Source organism: Peromyscus eremicus, chromosome 2, assembly GCF_949786415.1.
Source record: "Peromyscus eremicus chromosome 2, PerEre_H2_v1, whole genome shotgun sequence".
NCBI lineage: Eukaryota > Metazoa > Chordata > Mammalia > Rodentia > Cricetidae > Peromyscus > Peromyscus eremicus.
In genome coordinates this window covers 155,375,524-155,394,462 of record NC_081417.1, presented here as the reverse complement: position 1 = coordinate 155,394,462, position 18,939 = coordinate 155,375,524, and the positions used below count along the sequence as shown (strand labels likewise).

The 18,939-nt window shown below is 42.4% G+C and overlaps 1 protein-coding gene across 2 annotated transcripts; it reads left to right on the top strand.

The window, feature by feature from the left end:
* The first annotated feature begins 1,008 nt into the window (after nucleotides 1–1,008).
* LOC131905300 (arylacetamide deacetylase-like 4) lies at nucleotides 1,009–13,791 on the top strand. Of its 2 annotated transcripts, none has more exons than XM_059256270.1 (4): nucleotides 1,009–1,176; nucleotides 9,850–10,021; nucleotides 10,747–10,810; nucleotides 13,017–13,791. In XM_059256270.1, exons 1-4 carry the CDS (start codon nucleotides 1,009–1,011, stop codon nucleotides 13,789–13,791), a joined length of 1,179 nt encoding a protein of 392 aa, XP_059112253.1. The 2 variants fall into 2 exon arrangements, with proteins under 2 accessions (XP_059112253.1, XP_059112252.1); XM_059256269.1 differs by having other exon boundaries at nucleotides 9,850–10,066.
* Nucleotides 13,792–18,939: the final 5,148 nt, after the last annotated feature.

Here is an 18,939-nt window from a genome sequence, read left to right as displayed (position 1 = left end):
TGTGTTTATGATGTGTCTCTGAACATGTCTGTGACGTGTAGATGCCACAGTGTGCTTGTGGACATCAGAAGATGACTTTCAGGAACTGGGTCTTGTTGTCTTGTTGAGACAGGGTCTCTCTTGTTTCTGCCATGCTGAGTACTCCAGGAGAGCTGGCCCATGAGCTTCTGGATGACTTTCTCTGCTTCTGATTTCATGATAGGAGTGACAGTTTTTCACATGCGTGCCACTGTATTTGGCTTTTTTATTTGGTATTCAGGGATTGATCTCAGGTTTATAGGCTTGTGTAACAATCATTTTACCTGCTGAGCCACATCACCATCCTGGATAATTTTTTAAAATTACTTTTATTTACATGTACATGTGTTTGCATGCTGCAATGCACGTATGAAAGTCAGAGGACAAGTTTCAGGACTTGAGTCTCTCTTTTCATCATATGAGTCTTGGGGACTGAACTCAGGTTGTCAGCCTTCACCTCAAGTGCCTTTCCCTGTTAAACCTTCTCATCAATCCTAAGTTGATGGTTTTTAACCAGAAAATTCTCTGCAAACCTCTGCATCCTAGGTTGGAGTATTGAATAGTGGGAAGGTAGTAAACTAAGGAGTTGGGAATAAGATGTGCGTTGCCCACCCTAGACAGGCTCTGGTGTGGAAGAGGACACTTCTCTCGTGATACAGTTGAAGGGTCAGGACATTAAGACATACCAGACCTCTTCCTGGTATCCTCAGTTGCTGAGATATATAAGAGTCTCACAATGCTATGGGAAATCTACCTCTCATATCTACCTTGGTGGACCAGATGTGATTTCCTGTTCTTCTTGTTCCTCAGTAAATAAGTTCCTCTGTTCTCTTTGGCTTGTTTACGTGGCTATCCAGGTTACAGGTCACTTCACAGGCATCCTTGAAGCGGTCACCTGGAAGAAGCAGTATATAAGACCAGGTTAGCTGTCTCTCTCACAGCTTTTGAAGTTAGTTTATCAGGACAGCAGCTCCTAAGGATCTCGGGACCATGGCTGTCCTGTGGCTGCTGCTGCTGGTGGGGCTGCCCACATTCCTACTGGGACTCTTCATATGGGCTGTGGTTAAGCATATTCTCACAGCAAAAGTTCCTTCCTCCTTACAACATCCAATCAAGTTCAGGTTTTTGCATTGTCTGATGCTCTTCATAATGGCCTTGGTGAGTTTGCTCTTGGGGGCACCGTGGATTGGGGATGCTGTTTGTATCTTACTCTTTCTTTTTTCATTTCCCTCTCCTCTTCCTAGATTCCCACTAGACAGAATCTGAGGAACCTCCTATGTTTCCTCTTTCTTCCCCGACCCTCCGTTATTTCTTCTCACTCATTTCCCCTTTCTTTCCCTCCTCACTTTTCTTTTCCCTTTGAGATAAGTCCAGCATGGCCTTGAGCCCACTGCTTCTGCCTCCCCAGGGCTGGAATTACAGGTTGTGCCACCACACTTGTCTACTGGGCTCTTTTCTGGGTGTTGCAAGTGAATTCATATGGAGCTGCTGCCCACCAAGGGCTCATCGTCTGAGAGGTTCTACCAACACCCGTCAGCCACAACTCCCTCCTTCTGTTCTTCCCATGTGCCTGTCTCTAGGTGCTTTTGGCATTAATGTGAGAAATCCTGAGGCCTGAGATTAACTTGTTCAACTCTGTCCTGAGCACAGGGCAGGTATTGTTTGCAGACCAAATCATGCGTGCGATAGTCCCTCAGCCTTTCAGCCCTGCTGCCCTGGACAGCTGAGCTCTGTGCCAGGTTTAGGGCTCGAGATTGGGGTCAGGGGCCAGCACCTGTCAATGAGTGCATCACATATGAAAAGAATATGGGAAGCAGGCAATTTGAAAAAGCCCTGATGCTCCTATATTGGGAGATTACTTGATAGTGGCCAGTTAATGGTTATTAGCCCAGGGGACTGTTGAGAGGGAAGAGGTGGGGAGGAAAGGGGTGAGAAGCACTCCACCAGACTGTCTGATGAGCATTTCTGCTATGCTTTCATGGGCTGGGAGGGCCTCTTGTTTAACCTGTGTCTCAAAATCCTTATGGGACAATGGCATCTTTCTCATAGGTAGGTGAAAGCATTAGATTTCAGGCCATATGTCTTTAGAGGCTCTGGTAAGTGGTAAAAATGTATGTTCCTGTGCTGTTGGGATTTTTTTTTTTTGAGGAAAAATGGAGCATTGGAGAAATAAGCAAGACTAAGAATTTCAGGCTAGGCTACTGTAGCTGAAGCTTTCCTGTGTCCTGCCTGGCCGGCGGTCAGGACAAATCTCTCACCCACCAGCCCCGTAGTCTCTCAGACCCAAGTAAACACACAGAAGCTTATATTAATTATGAACTGTATGGCCATTAGCTTAGGCTTATTACTGACTAGCTCTTACACTTAAATTAACCCATAATTCTTATCTATGTTTAGCCATGTGGCTTGGTACCTTTTCTCAGTTCTGCCTTCACATCTTGCTTCCTCTGTGTCTCGCTGGTGACTCCTGACTCTGCTGTCCTTTTCCCAGCATTCTTCTCTTCTGCTGGCCCCACCTATACTTCCTGCCTGGCTACTGGCCAATCAGCATTTTATTAAACCAATGTACAAGGGCATTATCCCACAGCAGGCTAGAGTCTCAGCACCACAAATGAGAACCTTGGACCTCCAAATAACCCCAGACACCTGGATCTTTCTAACCATTAGTGTTTCTCTTTAAGAATAGGCCCCAATTCTCTGAATTTTGATGATATTGTAAGAGACATAGGACAGGTTGCTTGTTGCAAGATAGTGTCTTCTAGACACAACGGGGAAGCTGCACCCATGAAATCTCAGCTATGGCTGAGATATGACTCCCTAAAAAAGACCTGCATAGTGACAATACCAGTTGCCATGCCAATGTGGACGAGGGAAATTTCACAAGGCCTCAACCTTAGATGAAGAGCTACAGGTAATTGTTGCTTGAATATTAAATTGTCTTATAATAAAAAGAAACCTGGACCCAGATATTGGGGTAAATGCTGAAAGATCAGCGAGACAAAGGAACAAGTCACTGGAGAAACTTCTCACCACTACTGAATCTTCAGGCCAAATCGAAGGTGAGATCCTATCTCCACAAATCTTCTGACTGAAAAGGATTCTAGTTCCTGTCTCCTCATGCCTTATATGCCTTTCTCCACCCAGCCATTTCACTTTCTTCCTAGTGCTGGGATTAATGGTGTGCGTGCTTCTCAAACACTGGCAGCAAAGGCATGAGATCTCAAGTGTTGGGATTAAAAGCGTGTGACTTCCAAGTAAAGGTGTATGCCACCACTGCTTGGCTCTGTTTCTCTCCTAGACAGAATCCATGTAGTCTAGGGTGGCTTTGAACTCACAGAGATCCAGATGGATCTCTACCTCCTGAGTTGTAAGATTAAAGGTGTGTGCCACCACTGCCTAGCCTCTATGTTTAATCTAGTGGCTGGCTCTGTCCTCTGACCCTCAGGCAAGCTTTATTTGATACATAGTATATCACCACAGGTAATCAGTGGCTTCATAGACAGGGAGAATCAGTTTTCTCCGGGGCAAGCTCTGTGATAAGTAATCTATTCCCAAGTGGTAAGCCCTAACATGTGTTCATAACAGCAATACTAAATGGACCCAGTAGGGTTTATATATGCATGTGCCGTGTGTGTGTGTGTGTGTGTGTGTGTGTGTGTGTGTGTGTGTGTATTACAATAATAAGAAGAGGTCACAGATTTGAAAGAGAGTGATGAGGAACAGGGAATGGAGTAGAGAGAGGGGGGTAGAAATGATATAAATACTGTACTCATGTATAAAATTCTCCAAAATTTAAATAAAAAACCAAAAATAACCCCTAAGCTAAACATTCACAGTTGACAGCTGAAAAAGATTTTCACAGAAGAAGCAATGATGATGATCTAGGATTGGTTCTGCAGGATGTGCTCCACATAGGAGGACCCTGACTCTTCTATTCAGCCCAAAGCCCCTAGGGCATGCTTGTAGAAGAATGGTCTTGTTAAATAAGAAACATAGAGCCAATGCAGAGATGAAAGCCCAAGAGGTCAGAGCTAAGAGCCTTACCCTTCACTGCTGCTGCTGTCCTCTTCAGCAAGAGAGCTACTTCCTGTCTGTTTGTCTTTTTTATAGACTTTCTGTTCTGCCTTCTCATTGGTTGTAAACCCAACCACATGACCTCCTGTAGCTGGAGAGTTTTCTATCCAGGTCCTGCCAAACCCCGGCAGTCTGACAGCCCACTTATAAAATAAACACACAGACGCTTATATTATTTAAACTGTTTGGCCTAATGGCTCAGGCTTCTAGCTATCTAGTTCTTACATCTTAAGTTAATCCATTTCTGTAAATCTATACCTTGCCACATGGCTTGTGGCTTACCAGCATCTTCACATGCTGCTTGTCATGGCAGCGGCTGGCAGTGTCTCCCTCCACCTCCCTGTTCTCTCAATTCTCCTCTCTGTTAGACCCATTTATACTTCCTGCCTGGCTACTGGTCAATCAGTGTTTTATTTATTGACCAATCAGAGCAACACATTTGACATACAGACCATCCCACAGCAACCTCCTCATCACTGCCTGTCTGTACAGACCTCCAGGTCTTCTATGGTTGGTATTGAGATTAAAGGCATGTGTCTCCATGCTGGCTGTATCCTTGAACACACAGAGATCCACCTATCTCTGCCTCCCAAGAGCTGGGATTAAAGGCGTGCACCACCCCGCCCAGCTTCTGCTATGGCTTGCTATTAGTTCTGACCCCCAGGCAACTTTATTTATTAACAGACAAATAAAATCACATTTCAGTACAATTAAAATATCAGCATACATGTTGTCCAAGAGGGAGGTGCACAAGAAGAAATCCAGGTGTGTTAATGTACTGAAGATGTAGATGAGGAAGAAATAAGAGGTTTAAGGAGAAGAAAGACATCTGGAAAAATTCTACAGTTCTCAAATCAGAGCCTACTCTTGCTCTCAGAAAAACATGAGTTTGAGTACCAGATGCAAGAAAAATTAGCTTTGTAGTCTCCAATTTTTTACCTTTTTCTTGTTTCTGGAAAATGAAGTGCACAATGGAGACTTTTTAGTCCAGACATGGTGCAGGCTTGTGACCCCAGTGCTGTGTGCAGAAAAGAGAAGATAATGAGTTAAGGTCAGCCATAGCTATATAATGAGTATGAGAATAGCCTGGGCCACATGAGATCCTGTATCAAAGAGACAAAAACAGAAAGAAATAAGGGAGGAGGTGTTTCTAGGAGCACTGTGTAGTCAGAAGTTTTCCTGTGTCCTGCCTGGTCTCACAGCCACTCAGTCCTAAATAAACATACAGAGGCTTATATCAGTTATGAACTGGATGGCCTATGGCTCAAGCTTCTTGCTAGCTAGCTCTTAAATTTTAAATTAACACATTTCTATTAATCTATGTTTTGCCACATGTTCCATGGTTTTACCAGTCTTCTGGCATTTTGCTCCTTGGGTGGCTGGCTGGCATCTCCTTTCAGACTCTGCCTTTCTCTTCCTGTCTTTCTCCTCGGATTTTCTGCCTGCCTCTAAGCTGCCTTGTCATAGGCCAAAGCAGCTCATTTGTTAACCAATAGGAACAATATATATTCATAGCATACAGAAAGACATACCACAGCAGCACTGTGATGAGTAAATAAACAAAGCATTGAAATCAAGCTGCACAAAGCTGGATGTGAAGGACTCTGTCAAACACCACTACTAGTGTCTTACAAGTCCCTAGAGACAGAGTCAGCATTCCCCAAAGTTGTCATTGATTTGAAGGTTGCTGTGAATGGATCCAGCCCTACTATAAGATGTAAAGCGTTGGATGGTGCAGTTCAGAGCTGGAGCCTTTGTCCAGCATGTGTGACACAGTAGGCTTTCATCCATCACTAACATATACATAATATATGCATATATCTACACACACACACACAGAGAGAGAGAGAGAGAGAGAGAGAGAGAGAGAGGTAAGAAACAAGATTGGTTTTAAAGACCATTTTCTAAGAATGTTTCAGTATCTCCTGAGATACTGTGTATTTGTAATTCAATAATGATACAGTTATATTGATATTTATAATCTTACTTGGCACTCCATCCCTGCCCTAGTTCCAAGCCATGGAAGATGTCCATTCAAAACAATATACATTTATGACCTATGTCATAGCTTTGGAGAACATGAAGTTTAGAAAGCTGTACTGTGACACTACACAAACTTCCTGAATAAGGTTTTATTATTCTAGAGGCAGAGACTAAGAATCCACTGGTGTTGTTGGTTGTTTTGCTCTTTTGGGGAGCCCACCATCCAGCTCCCAAATTAATCACACACAGAGGCTTGTTTCTTGCTAACTTTTCTTAACTTTAAATTATTCCATCTACTTTTTGCTTCTGGGCTTTTTCCTTTCCTTACTTCCATAATCTTACTTTCACTCTTACTCCATGGCAGGCTGTGTGGCTGGGTGGCTGGCCCCTTTATTTTTTTGGTGCTAGATCTCTTTTGCTCTTTCTTGTCTCATTCTTTTTCTCCTTCTATTTATTCTCTCCGCCTGTCAGCCCCTCCTGTTCTTTCTCCTGCCTTGCTATTGGCGGTTCAGCTTTTTATTAGACCAAATACTCCACAGCATAAACAAGTGTAACACATCTTTAAATAATATTCCACAACAACTGGAATGTAATCATTCCCACCAGAGACCTCTGGTTTGGTGGAAGGGAGATGTGCAGATGTTCATATACTTATAATAAAGTTTCAGGTGATTCCTATGGAAGTCTGATAGTACAGTGAAGGCCTCAGAGGGAGAAGCAGTTATTCCTACAAGAAAGGGTGGCTTTTTCAAGAATATGATCCCCAAACTTGGATACTTAAGTCATTTGAAGCCATCTGCCTGGGCCATGTAAAAGAGTCTCTCAGGGAAAGATAGGTGGTTAGATGAGCCACAGGATATGGGGAACATGTGCAGAGATGGAGCTAACCTGGGCCAGGGAGAAGCAAATTGATGTTAAGGTATTCAGAGCTGAGATGCTGCTGGTCCTGGTGGAATTAGCTGAGAGCATGGGTTTGGGAACTAGGTCACCTCTGTGTTGTAGGCTGACTCATTGTCTTCCAATTCCAGTAGGAAAAGAACCATTTGAGTCCCCTATTGGGAAGTCTGCCCATGAAGGAAATACTTTGGGGCACCCTGCTGGACTCTGGACTAAAACAAATTCATTCAACCAGAAACTAGGGCTTGTCCTCTGGGACTTATCAGTAAGACCTTCTACAAGGTCTACTGATTCCCTACCTCCTCCTTAGGTCACATCCATGAACATCAGTTTCTCATTTGCAAACAAGGGAGGTTGGAGCTCTATGACAATGCTTGGTGTTTTCCAGGTAGCTGGCAGTAGGTATCAGACTTGAAATCATGCCTGTTTTATTCCAACCCCAAACTCTTTCCAGTTCATCAGTTACATCATATTGAACAACTCTGAACAAGACGTTTAAACATTGACATGCCTCAGTTTCCCATTCTGTCACAGAGCAAATTCTTGTGACTTAGAAGAGTCAAGCAAGTTGCTAATTGAAACTACCTGGGCTGGTACTGACACATTATAGGTAGCTGGTAAGTGTCAGCTGCTATAACCTTTGTTGTTAGCTCACCATGCTGTTTTCCATATGACAAAGAAATATCCTGATCATGAAGTCCTTAGAGGATACAAGCCAGTGACTATGATGCATTTAGCACATACACTGTGAGACCCTGCAATGTTTCCTGAAATATGGCTACAGTTTATAATAGCAAATATTAGAATAAACATATTAGCTTAAAATCATATTGGAATGGCCAATGAATTAGCTCATTGGGCAAAAGCTCTTGCCATGAAACCTGATGAACTGAGTTTAATTCCTGAGACCTGCTGTGGATATCACTCTGTATGCTGTGAATGTGTTGCTTTGATTGGTTAAGAAATAAAATGCTGATTGGCTAGTAGCCAGGCAGAAAGTATAGGCAGGACAAACAGAGAAGAGAATTCTGGGAACAGGAAGGCTGAGTCAGGAGTCACCAGCCAGACACAGAGGAAACAAGATGTAAAGGCAAAACTGAAAAAAGCCACCAAGCCACGTGGCTAAACATAAATAAAAATTATGGGTTAATTTAAGTGTAAGAGCTAGTCAATAGTTAGCCTGAGCTAATGGCTGAACAGTTTTAAATAATATTAGCCTGCATATGTTTATTTGAGTCTGAGTCACTATAGGACCAGCAGGTGAGAGAGATTTGTCTTGATCATGGCCCAGGTGGGACACAGAAAAAAATCTGCTACAGAGACCCATATGGTGGAAGGAGAGGACTGACTTTAAACTGTCCTCTGACAGCTTTACATGAGCATTACCCCTCTTTCCCAATAAATAAATGAAAACAGACAAGAAAAAAAAAACATTTTGGCAATGTGTAGGGGCCTTTCATCCCTGCTGTGGATCCCATATCACATCCCTAATTTATCATGTTACTTCTTTTGCTAATGACATACACAGGCTAAGGGTCCTCTATAACCACTGTGGGTTACATTGAGTTTTGACACTTCTGGAAAACTGTCTTTAGCATCTCAGGTTGGGTACAGTCATTCAGAGAGCAAAAGACAGTCAATGTTCTGGTTTCCTTTCTATTGCTATGATGAAACCCTCTGACCATAAATTATTTAGGGGAGGAAAGGATTTATTTCAGGTCACTGTTGATCATTGAAGTCAGGTGAAGAACTCAAACAGGAATTTGAAGCAGAAACCATGGAGAAACACTGCTTGATGGCTTGCGCAAAAGCTCATGCTTATCTAGCTTTCTAATATAGCCATGACCATCTGGCCAGGGAATGACGATACCTATAGTGGACTGAACCATCCTACATCAATTAACAATCAAGACAATCCCACACAGTTATCTCCTCAGGACAATCTGATCTTGCAATATATCAGGTGAATCTATTCTCAGGCAACACTTGGATGTGTCAGTTGACAGCTAACTGGGACACAGAGGTTAGTGTTATTGTCTGGGACACTACTCAGCTTTGTCCCTCTGAATGACTGTTTGCCACTCAGCCCTAAACTGGTTTTCCTTCAGGCAAAGTCTTATTTTTTTTTCTGATGCTCTAACAGTACCATGGGTCAGGTGATTTACAGACAACAGAAGGTAGTTTGTCTTATAGGGTTTGTTTGGAAACCCAAAAACAAGGTGTCATCAATGGGCCTTCTTTGTATCACCCCTCAGCAGAAAGACAAGTGTGTCTATGTTCATAAGACAGAAAATACCAGCCAAACTCACTCCTCAGGAGACTGTGTGAGAGGTAATGATTCCTTTCCCTCCATCGTGGACTTAATCCACACATGGGGATACATGTCATCACCACTTAAATGGTTCATCTTTTAACACTGAAAATGGCAAGGACATTTCCACATGAGTGGAGGAGATTGGAATGGGGGGCGGGCTGGGGGGAAGGTGAAGGGGGCGGGAGGGGGGAGAACAAGGGAATCTGTGGCTGATATGTAGAACTGAATTGTATTGCAAAATAAAAATTAAAAAAAAAAGAAAGAAAAAAAAACTACTATGAACAACAACAACAAAAAAAAAAAAAAAAAAAAAAAGGAAAGAAATACTTGGGTCCCAGCAACATCATCATCCAGTGCAGGCCTTTTAGAAAAAATCATGAACTGCCTTCCTCATATGAAAGAGTACAAAGCCAGTTGTATGCCCATGAGACTGCTGCACATGTATGAGGCAAGTGAGAAATGGTGAATATGTCTGAACACTGCTAAGTGGCTGCATCATCTACCTTTCTATCCTATAATCCCCTACCCTCACCTTTTCATTCTCATTCCCTTTCTTCCAACAGGGGGATATACTAGAGAAACTGAGAATTTGTGCTTCACTCCACTTCATTCAGTTTATTAGTGATGCAGGGGTCGTAAAGAATGACCCTGCCTTGGTGGTAACCAATATGCATTTTGGGTCAATCCCTGTGAGACTGTTCCAGCCCAAAGCAATGTCCTCCAAACCTCGGAGAGGCATCATCTTCTACCATGGAGGGGGTGCCATCTTTGGTAGCCTTGGTAAGTAGCTTCCATGTGGGATGAGAGGGGAAGGTCCCCATGATGGGTAGAGTCTTGCACACATTCCCATGAGGACCTCTTGGGGAAAGTCAAAAGAAGTGGAAGTTAGAACTTCTGTTAGAGAATGTAGATGCAAAGATTGGGGCTCACATCAGCCAGTGGGGTTGTTCCCATGGCAATATTTTCTATATTAGTCTTTGTCCAGGTTGGGACAGCAATGTCTGAGTGGAGCTATTCTGGCACTGAATGTGACTCCCTCTCTCTCCCACTCACAACACTGGTTATTCCTATCTTTTCACAATGGCCACATATTCACATGTGTCCCACAGCTCAACTGGATCACTATTGTGAAAACCTACTCGTTTCCAACTCTGCTTCCCTGAAGTGGTGGACTGGCTCCACTTTCCATTTAGTTTTCTCTCCCTCAGAGAAAAGTCCTTAAAAACACACTTGAGAACCCATCACTGCTATACTTCAGCCTTTCCCCTGCACCTTAATGTCTCTCCCATTTGGTCATCTTTGCCTTTCCTTGCTCTTGATAGACTGAAGCACTTGGAATTCTCTGGACTTCAGAGAGGGAATGTCAGCCGCGTTCACTATGATAGCTTCTATTCATAGAGCTGTGGTGGGAAGTGCTGTCTTCTCATCACATATGTTCAACTCTGGACCTTCTCTTGCAGACATGTACCATAGCCTGTGCAATTTCCTGGCCCGGGAGACAGACTCAGTGGTGCTATCAGTTGGGTGAGTGGCCTGAGAGTCCTGGGACAGTTGATGACTTTTCCATACGAGGCAGCATTTGTAGTGTACGGTTTTTGTTTTGTTTTGTTTGTTTGTTTGTTTGCTTGTTTGTTTAACAAACTAGAGATCTAACTAGAGATCACCAAAAGGATCCCAGAGATGCTGATTCTCTTGTACATGGTCCCACATACATGGGCATACCATGTTCAAAACAACAGAAGCCTGGAAAGATGCCCATGACTTTGGAGTACATGAATGAGATGTAGCAAAGTGAATATGAGACTAGAGAGCACCACGCCCATCTGGAGAATCACTTAGTCATACAGTCCCACAAAACCCCCAAGTTAAACAACCACAGCATGTATGCAGAGGACCTAATTTGAGGCCCAAGCCATGAGAAGGGGCCCATGCCTGACACTGCCTGGAACTGGAAGGTGGAGATCCATGCAGGCTCCATGATTGCATCTTCAGTCTCTGTGAGCCCCTGTGAGCTCACCTTGTTGATTCCGTGAGCTGTGTTCTCTTGGTGTCTTCAAGCCCCCTGGCTCTTACAATCCTTCCTCCCTCTCTCTGCGGGTTCCTGAGTTCTGCCTAATGTTTGGCTGTGGGTCTCTGCAACTGCCCCCATCAGCTGCTGCAGGAAGCCTCTCTGATGACGGTTTGCCTAGGCTCTGATCTATGAGTATAGCAGAGTATCATTAGAAATAATTTCATTGATGTTTTTTGCTAGTCATGTTTGGTTCTACCCTAGGTCTCTGAGCTATCCACCTTCCAGTTCCAGGCAGTGTCAGGCATGGGCCCCTTCTCATGGCTTGGGCCTCCAATTAGGTCAGTCATTCACACAATGACTTTTAAAGTCCAAAATTCTAAAGGTTTCCTCAAAAAACAATGTGGTTGGAATTTTCACAGCAACAACCCTAACTCTTGGTACCAGCTCCACATTAATTACTTTTCTGTTGCTTTAATAGAAACTCTCTGACCACAAACAATTTAAGGAAGAGGGCATTTATTTTGGTTTATGCTTCCCAAGGGTCAGAGTCTATAAGGGCAGGGGAGGGAGATATGGTAGCAGGAAGCTGGCAGAATGCATCTCAACTGTACATGGAAAAGAGAGAAAGCAAAACCAGGAAGCAGGGTGAAGCTATAGACTTTTAAAGCCAGCCTCCAATAACATACTTCTTCTAGCAAGGTCACATCTCCTAACAGTTATAATCTTCCCAAACAACACCACCAACTGAGACCAAGTGTTTCAATATGTGAGTCCATATGACATTTCTCATTTAACTCTCATATATAGCTTTTAAAAAAGTATATGTGTTCCAGTCTTAACAAACCTTCATGCAAATGAATAATTATATTCACAAGAATCATTACATTGTTCCTCTTGTACCAGTCCAAAGGGTCCCTCCTTTGGGCTATCAAGGTCAGGGCCTCTCCTTTGGCTTTGATGAAAAGTGGCAGAGAAAGTCGGAGGCAAGCTGTTTGAAACAGTGCTGTCTGGGTTACAATGGCAAGAGCTAGAGTTGTGAGTTAGTGGCAAGTGTCCGCAGTTGTTGTGTGTGTGGTGTATGTGTGGTGTCCAAAGTGCCCAGTATAGGCACAAGAGCGGTTCAGCTGGCTGTTTGACTATTAGTCACTTCTTCATGGTAACCAAGGCAACCAGGAAGAACCTAAGAGCTCTTAAGTAAGAAGTAAAACTACCCCACTATCATACTTTAAACTTAACTGCAGGAAAATAAACAGCGGAAGGAATGTTTATGAACAGACCTTAGTATTAGCATCAATATCAATTTGAGCTGTAGTTTTAACAGTGATCAACATATGCTCAGTACATCAGGAGAGGTGTCCCCCAAAGCTATGCCAGTAGAAGTAACAGTAGTTCCAAATGACTTTTCTGGGTCTTTGGTGGCTAATTGGCTTCTAAAGGCAACATCTTTGAACTTGCATTATCCTCTGTATGGTTCACTGATGATCTGTAGATCAGTGAGAAACATGGTGTGGGTGGGAATGGAGAATCCTGGCCTCCATGACTCTGGGTATGTTCCTTAAGTCCATGTAAGAAAAATGAGGGTTTGCTGTGCTTGCTTATTAGGAACACTCTGAGGATTGAGTCAGGCTTGGTCCCTTTGAGAGTAGAAGATGGTGAATGAAATGGCCTCTAGTTCCTCCTTTGTAAATAGGCTTGCTGTGCTTGCTCTTTTCTCCTTAGGTACCGAAAGCTTCCTGACTACCATCACCCTGTCATTTTCAAGGATTGCCTGAATGCCACCATCCAGTTCCTGAAAAGCCTGGAAACCTATGGGGTGGACCCCTCTCGGGTGGTACTCTGTGGAGAGAGTATTGGAGGTTGGGCTGTGGCCACTGTCATCCAGGTCTTGGTCAGTAGCCCTAGTCTCCCCCAGGTCCGGGCTCAAGTCCTGATTACTCCAATAATCCAGGCCATTAATTTATGCTTACCATCTCATCAGCAGAATAAAAACGTCCCTTTTCTTACTAGAGACATGATGATTATGGCTTTGTGTAAATACCTGGCCATTGACCTCTCTTGGAAAGATGCCATATCGACAGGTGCCATTGTACCTCTGGACAAGTGGAAGAAGTACAGGAAATGGCTCAGCTCTGACAACATCCCCAGAAGGTTCTGGAGTCAAGACCCACAACCTGAGTTTCTTGGATGTTTTAATGAGGCTGCCTATCTAGAAACAAATCACATTTTCGATATAGAAGTTTCACCTATCTTAGCAGATGATAAGACCATTGCTCAACTTCCTGAGGTATTTCTTGTGAGCTGTGAAAATGACATCCTCCGGGATGATGCCTTGCTCTACAAAAAGCGCTTCGAAGACCAGGGAGTCCCTGTGACCTGGTACCATGTGGAGGATGGCTTTCACGGATGCCTAACATTGTTTGATTGGAAGTTTTTATCTTTCCCCTGCTCCAAGAAAATAGTAAACACTGTCGCTAGTTACATAAAGAACATATGATAGTTACCTTGATCTCTGAGTGTAATGAAATAAAAATTTTCTGTGCTGTGGAGTTTATTGAGTTTTGTTTTGTTCTGGGAGGAGATGCTTACATCATGCAGAGTCTAAGAGAGCAGGAAGAAGTGGAAAGCAAAGAACTGGTAGCGTTATAGTAAAGAAAACCCAGTGTATTGCTTCTAATGCTAATCATTCAGTGTTATATCTTACAATACCATCTGCTACTGCCATTCAGGTGACATAAACATCGAAGTGAGGAAATATGCCTGGGACTTTTGTGTAATCCTTTTGTTAGGAGATTTCCATTTTTGCAATAGCAACTAATAAAAGATTAAAGACACTAAGATCAAAATAAAAATAAAACTCAATGTATATAGTTAAATGTGAGAATTGTGCAGAAACAGAATACCACATTTTCAATAATGCCAGAAGAGAACTACCCCTGAATGTAATTTAAACAGAAATTCTAACATAGCATAATCAAGAATTTAAGGTTTCTCATAATAGATATTAATTTAGCCATGACTTTTTGAGTTTTGATAAATCAGAGATATAATTATTGAGATTTAATTTTGGGGTAAATTTCTCCTGAAAGTTCTCCTTTCCCCTCTCCTGTGCTTCTTTTTAAGAATTTTAAATCATCTGCCCTCCCTAATTCTCCCATGTACATACATATTATACACACACACATATGTATATGTATATGTATATGTATATGTATATGTATATGTATATATGCCATATAGGAAAGAGAACATGGTTTTTGTCTTTTGGATCCTGGTTTAACTCACTTAATATTATATTTTCCACTTATATCCATTCAATTTTTTTTTACCATTCTATTTTCCTTGATGTGTGAATAAAAGTCCATCATGTAAGGCTAGTGAGATGGCTTAAAGGGTAAAGGCACTTGCTACCAAGCATAATAACCTGAGTTTGATTCCATGGACCCACATGGTGGAAGAAGAAAACCAACTTCTTCAAATGTCTTCTGACCTCTATATGTGTGCTATGCCAGGTATCTCGCCCCCAGACACACAATAAATAAATAAGGCAATAAAAAAACATTCCATTGTGATGTATACCACATTTTCATTATCCATTCATTTATTTATAGGCATCTTGCATGATGCCATTTCTGTGATGCTATGAATAGAGCAGTTATTACTTGGATGTGCAGGTACCTCTGTAGGCATATATGGAGTCTTTTGGGTAGACGCCCAGGAGTGGTGTATCTGGGTCATTTGGAAATTTTGTTTTAAACTTACAGGGAAACCTTCACACTGATTTCTTTCATGGCTGTACCAGTTTCGACTCCTACTGGCAGTGAGTATTCTTGATCTTTCACACCCTCTTGGGTATTTGTTATTGAAAAAAAAAGATTTTTGTTGATAGTCATTCTTGCAAGAGTAAGATGGAATCTCAGCATGATTTAACTTTCCTGTTTCTGATGGCTCCCGATGTTGAACACCTACACAATTATTTGTTATCCTTTTGTATTTTCTCCTTGAAGAATTCTATTTTAAGCTCCTCAGACCATTAAAAAAATGTTTCCTTGTTTAGATTTTTTAAAGTTCTTTGTATTTCCCAGAAATTTATCCTTTATCAAATTTACATTTTACAGTTATATCATTTGGCAAAGATTTTCTTCCTCTCTGTAGGTGGCTTTTTTATTTGATTAACAGTTTCTTTTGCTATATACCAGCATTCTAATTGCAGGAGGTTCTCTTTGTTGATAATTGGCCTTCCTTCCTGAGCAATTGTTTTCCTATTGATAAGTCATTTCCTATGCCTGCATCTTGAAGACAAAGTAGCTGCAGATACATGGGTTCATGTCTAAGTCATCTAGTCTGTTCCCTGGATCTTCCTGTCTGTTTTTGTGCCAGTAGAACACTGTTTTTATTATTATAGTTCTTTTTTATACACTTATAAAATCATACTGAGAAAGAAATCATAGAAACATTCCCATTCACAACAGTCTCAAAAAATATCTAGGAATAAATCCAACCAAGAATGTGAAAAATCTTTACAATGAAAACTTTAAGTTTCTGAAGATAGAGATTGAGGAAAACACTAGGAGATAGACCTCTCACACTCATGGATTGGTAGAATTAATGTTGTAAAAATGATCATCCTACCAAAAGCAAGTTACAGATTCAATGCAATCCCAAGCAAAAATCTCCATGAAACTCTTCACGAAACAGAATAAGCCATCTTAAGATTCATATGGAACCACAAAAGACCCCAGATTGCAAAGGAAATCTAAGTAAAAGAAAAAGATTGGAGGGATTAGTATACCAGATTTCAAGCTACATTGTATTACAGAGTTATAGTAATAAAAGAGTATGTTATTGGCAAAAACCAGACAGATTCCTCAATAGTTGCATGGGGTTTCTAGCACGACAATTAGGATGTTTGGCCATGCCACCACCAGAGTAGGTCAGTTCGGGCTGTCTCTCGACCATTGCCAGCAGTTTGTTGTAGGGGTATCTTTGTGGATTTCTGTGGGCCTCTCTAGCACTTTGCTTCTTCCTATTCTCATGTGGTCTTCATTTACCATGGTCTCCTATTCCTTGTTCTCCTTCTCTGTTGTTGATCCAGCTGGGATCTCCCGCTCCCCCAAGCTCTCTTTCCCTCGACCCTTGCCCTTCATTACCCCCACTCATATCCAGGCTGTTCATGTAGATCTCATTCCATTTCTCCATCATTGGGCAATCCCTGTGTCTTTCTTGGGGTCCTGTTTTCCAGGTAGCCTCCCTGGTGATGTGAGTAGCAGTCCAGTCATCCTTGATCCACATCTAGTATCCTCCTATAAGTGAGTACATACCATGTTTGTCTTTCTGAGTCTCGGTTACCTCACTCAGGATGATTTTTTCTAGATCCATCCTCTACGGCTAGGCCCCAGGTGGATCTCTGGGAGTCCAATTAGCGAGAATGAGGAGGGTTTATATGAGAGAGAATTGTTGAGACCAAGGTCGGATAAAGCACAGAGACAAATAGCCAAACGAACCAAAACACATGAACTATGAACCAATGGCTGAGGGGTCCCCAACTGGATCAGGCCCTCTGAATGGGTGAGACAGTTGATTGGCTTGATCTGTTTGGGAGGCATCCAGGCAGTGGGGCTGGGTCCTGTGCTCATTGCATGAGTTGGCTGTTTGTAACCTGGAGCCTATGCAAGGTTGCTTGGCTCGGCCTGGGAGGAGGGGACTGGATCTGCCTGGACTGAGTCTACCAGGTTGATCTCAGTCTGCAGGGGAGGCTTTGCCCTGGAGGAGGTGGGAATGGGGAGTGGGCTGGGGGGAAGGTGAGGGGGGCCAGAGGGGGGAGAACAAAGGAATCCGTGGCTGATATGTAGAACTAAATCATATTGCAAAATAAAAAAAAAAACCAGACAGATTGATCAATAGGACAAAATAGAAAACCCAGTCATGAGTGTCATCTACAGCCATCTACTTTTGCCAACTATGCCAAAAATATTCACAAAATGAAAAATGGCATCTTCAACAAATGGTGCTTGAAAACTGGATGTCCACATATAGAAGAATGAACCATATCTAACAACATGTAAAAATTCAACTCCAACAGATCAAAGGTCTTATGTGAAACTGACCTGAAACATTAAATGCTGACACTTCTAGATTAAAGCATAGGCAGGACAGTAGGCATAGTGCCCTAGAAAGTGTAGTTGCAGAAAAAGAATTTCTGAAGAGGACTCCATTTGCTCAGTAATTAAGACCAACCATTGACAAATGAGATCCTACAAAACTAAAAAGCTTCTGCACAGCAATGGATAATCAATTGAGTGAAGAGGAAGCCCATTGAGTGGAAAGAATTGGTGCCAGGTATCCATCCAATAGAGGATTAGTGTCTGGCATGTATAAAGAACTCTCTATTTTTTGGCTAGATGAGCTGTCTGTTGATAAAAGTAGAGTTCTGGAGTCTTCCACTGTCCTTAAGCTGGGTTAATTTGTGATTTTTTTTTTTACCTCTAGCAGAATATTTGTTATGAAATTAGGGTGCTCATATTGTGTGTGTATATGTTTAGGATTATAATGTACTCTTGATGGATTGTTTCCCTAATCAGTATGAAATAAGTTTATTTATGTCTTCTGACTAGATTTGGTGTAAAGTTAACTTTGTCAGCTGTTAGAACATCAATTTCTGTTGCTTCTTAGTTTGCTTGCTTGGAATATTCTTTGACATCCTTTTGTCTGTACTTTATGGTCCATTTATTGGAGACAATGGCTAGATATATCATTCATTTTAACCCAAACTGTTCTTCTGTGTCATTTGAATGAGGGGATTGAGACCATAAGTATTTAAAGTTATTATTATTGAAAGATGTGGGTCTCAAGGACCTAGGCCCCAAGGCCCAATGCATGCCCCCCCACCCACCACTGCCCCAGTTTCAGGCCAGTAGGGAAGCCTCCTGCAGGCAGGCCTTCCCACCAACACCTTCTATCAAACCCTGCAATCTACAATACCCACTCCCTCCCCTAAACCCATCCATCCCCCTGCAACCTCAGCAGCTTCCTGAAACACAGAATCCTCCAGCTCTAATTGGATCAAGACGTAAGTGACTCTTCTAGCCAGAGAGTTCTGTCTCTAAGACCTAGGTTCTAGGGCCTAACCCATGCCCCCCAAGCTGCCCCAGTTTTAGGCCAGCACGGAAGACTCCTGTGGGCAGGCCTCCCCACCTACACTGCCCATCAGACCCTGCAATCTACAAAACTCACTTCCTCCTCCAAACCCACCCATTCCTCTTTTGACCTCAGCAGCATCCTGAAACATAAAATCTGCCAGCTCTGATTGGACCAAGAGCTCTGATTGGATCAAGATTGACCCCTGAGACACAGACACAGCCAGCACAGATTGGACCAAGAGCAGCTCCCTCAGACACAGACACCTCCTGCACTGATTGGAGGAAGAAATAGGTAGACGCCAGTACAAGAATATATACAACAACATAAAGAGCAATATGACACCACCAGAACCTACCAGTTATACAACAGTAAGACCTGAATATCACAATGTAGAAGAAGTAGAAGAAAACAGCCTTAAAAACAACTTTATGAAGATGATGGAGGTCTTTAAAGAGGAAATGCAAAATTCCCTTAAAGAAATGGAGGAAAGTAAAAACTCAAGTCC

What these genes read in the sequence shown, in the direction of transcription:
- LOC131905300 (XM_059256269.1), top strand. Translation starts at nt 1,009, where the DNA reads ATGGCTGTCCTGTGGCTGCTGCTGCTGGTGGGGCTGCCCACATTCCTA. An exon ending in TGCCATCTTTGGTAGCCTTG is followed by an intron (nt 10,067 to 10,746) that starts GTAAGTAGCTTC and finishes CTTCTCTTGCAG; the next exon opens with ACATGTACCATAGCCTGTGC. An exon ending in TCAGTGGTGCTATCAGTTGG is followed by an intron (nt 10,811 to 13,016) that starts GTGAGTGGCCTG and finishes TTTTCTCCTTAG; the next exon opens with GTACCGAAAGCTTCCTGACT.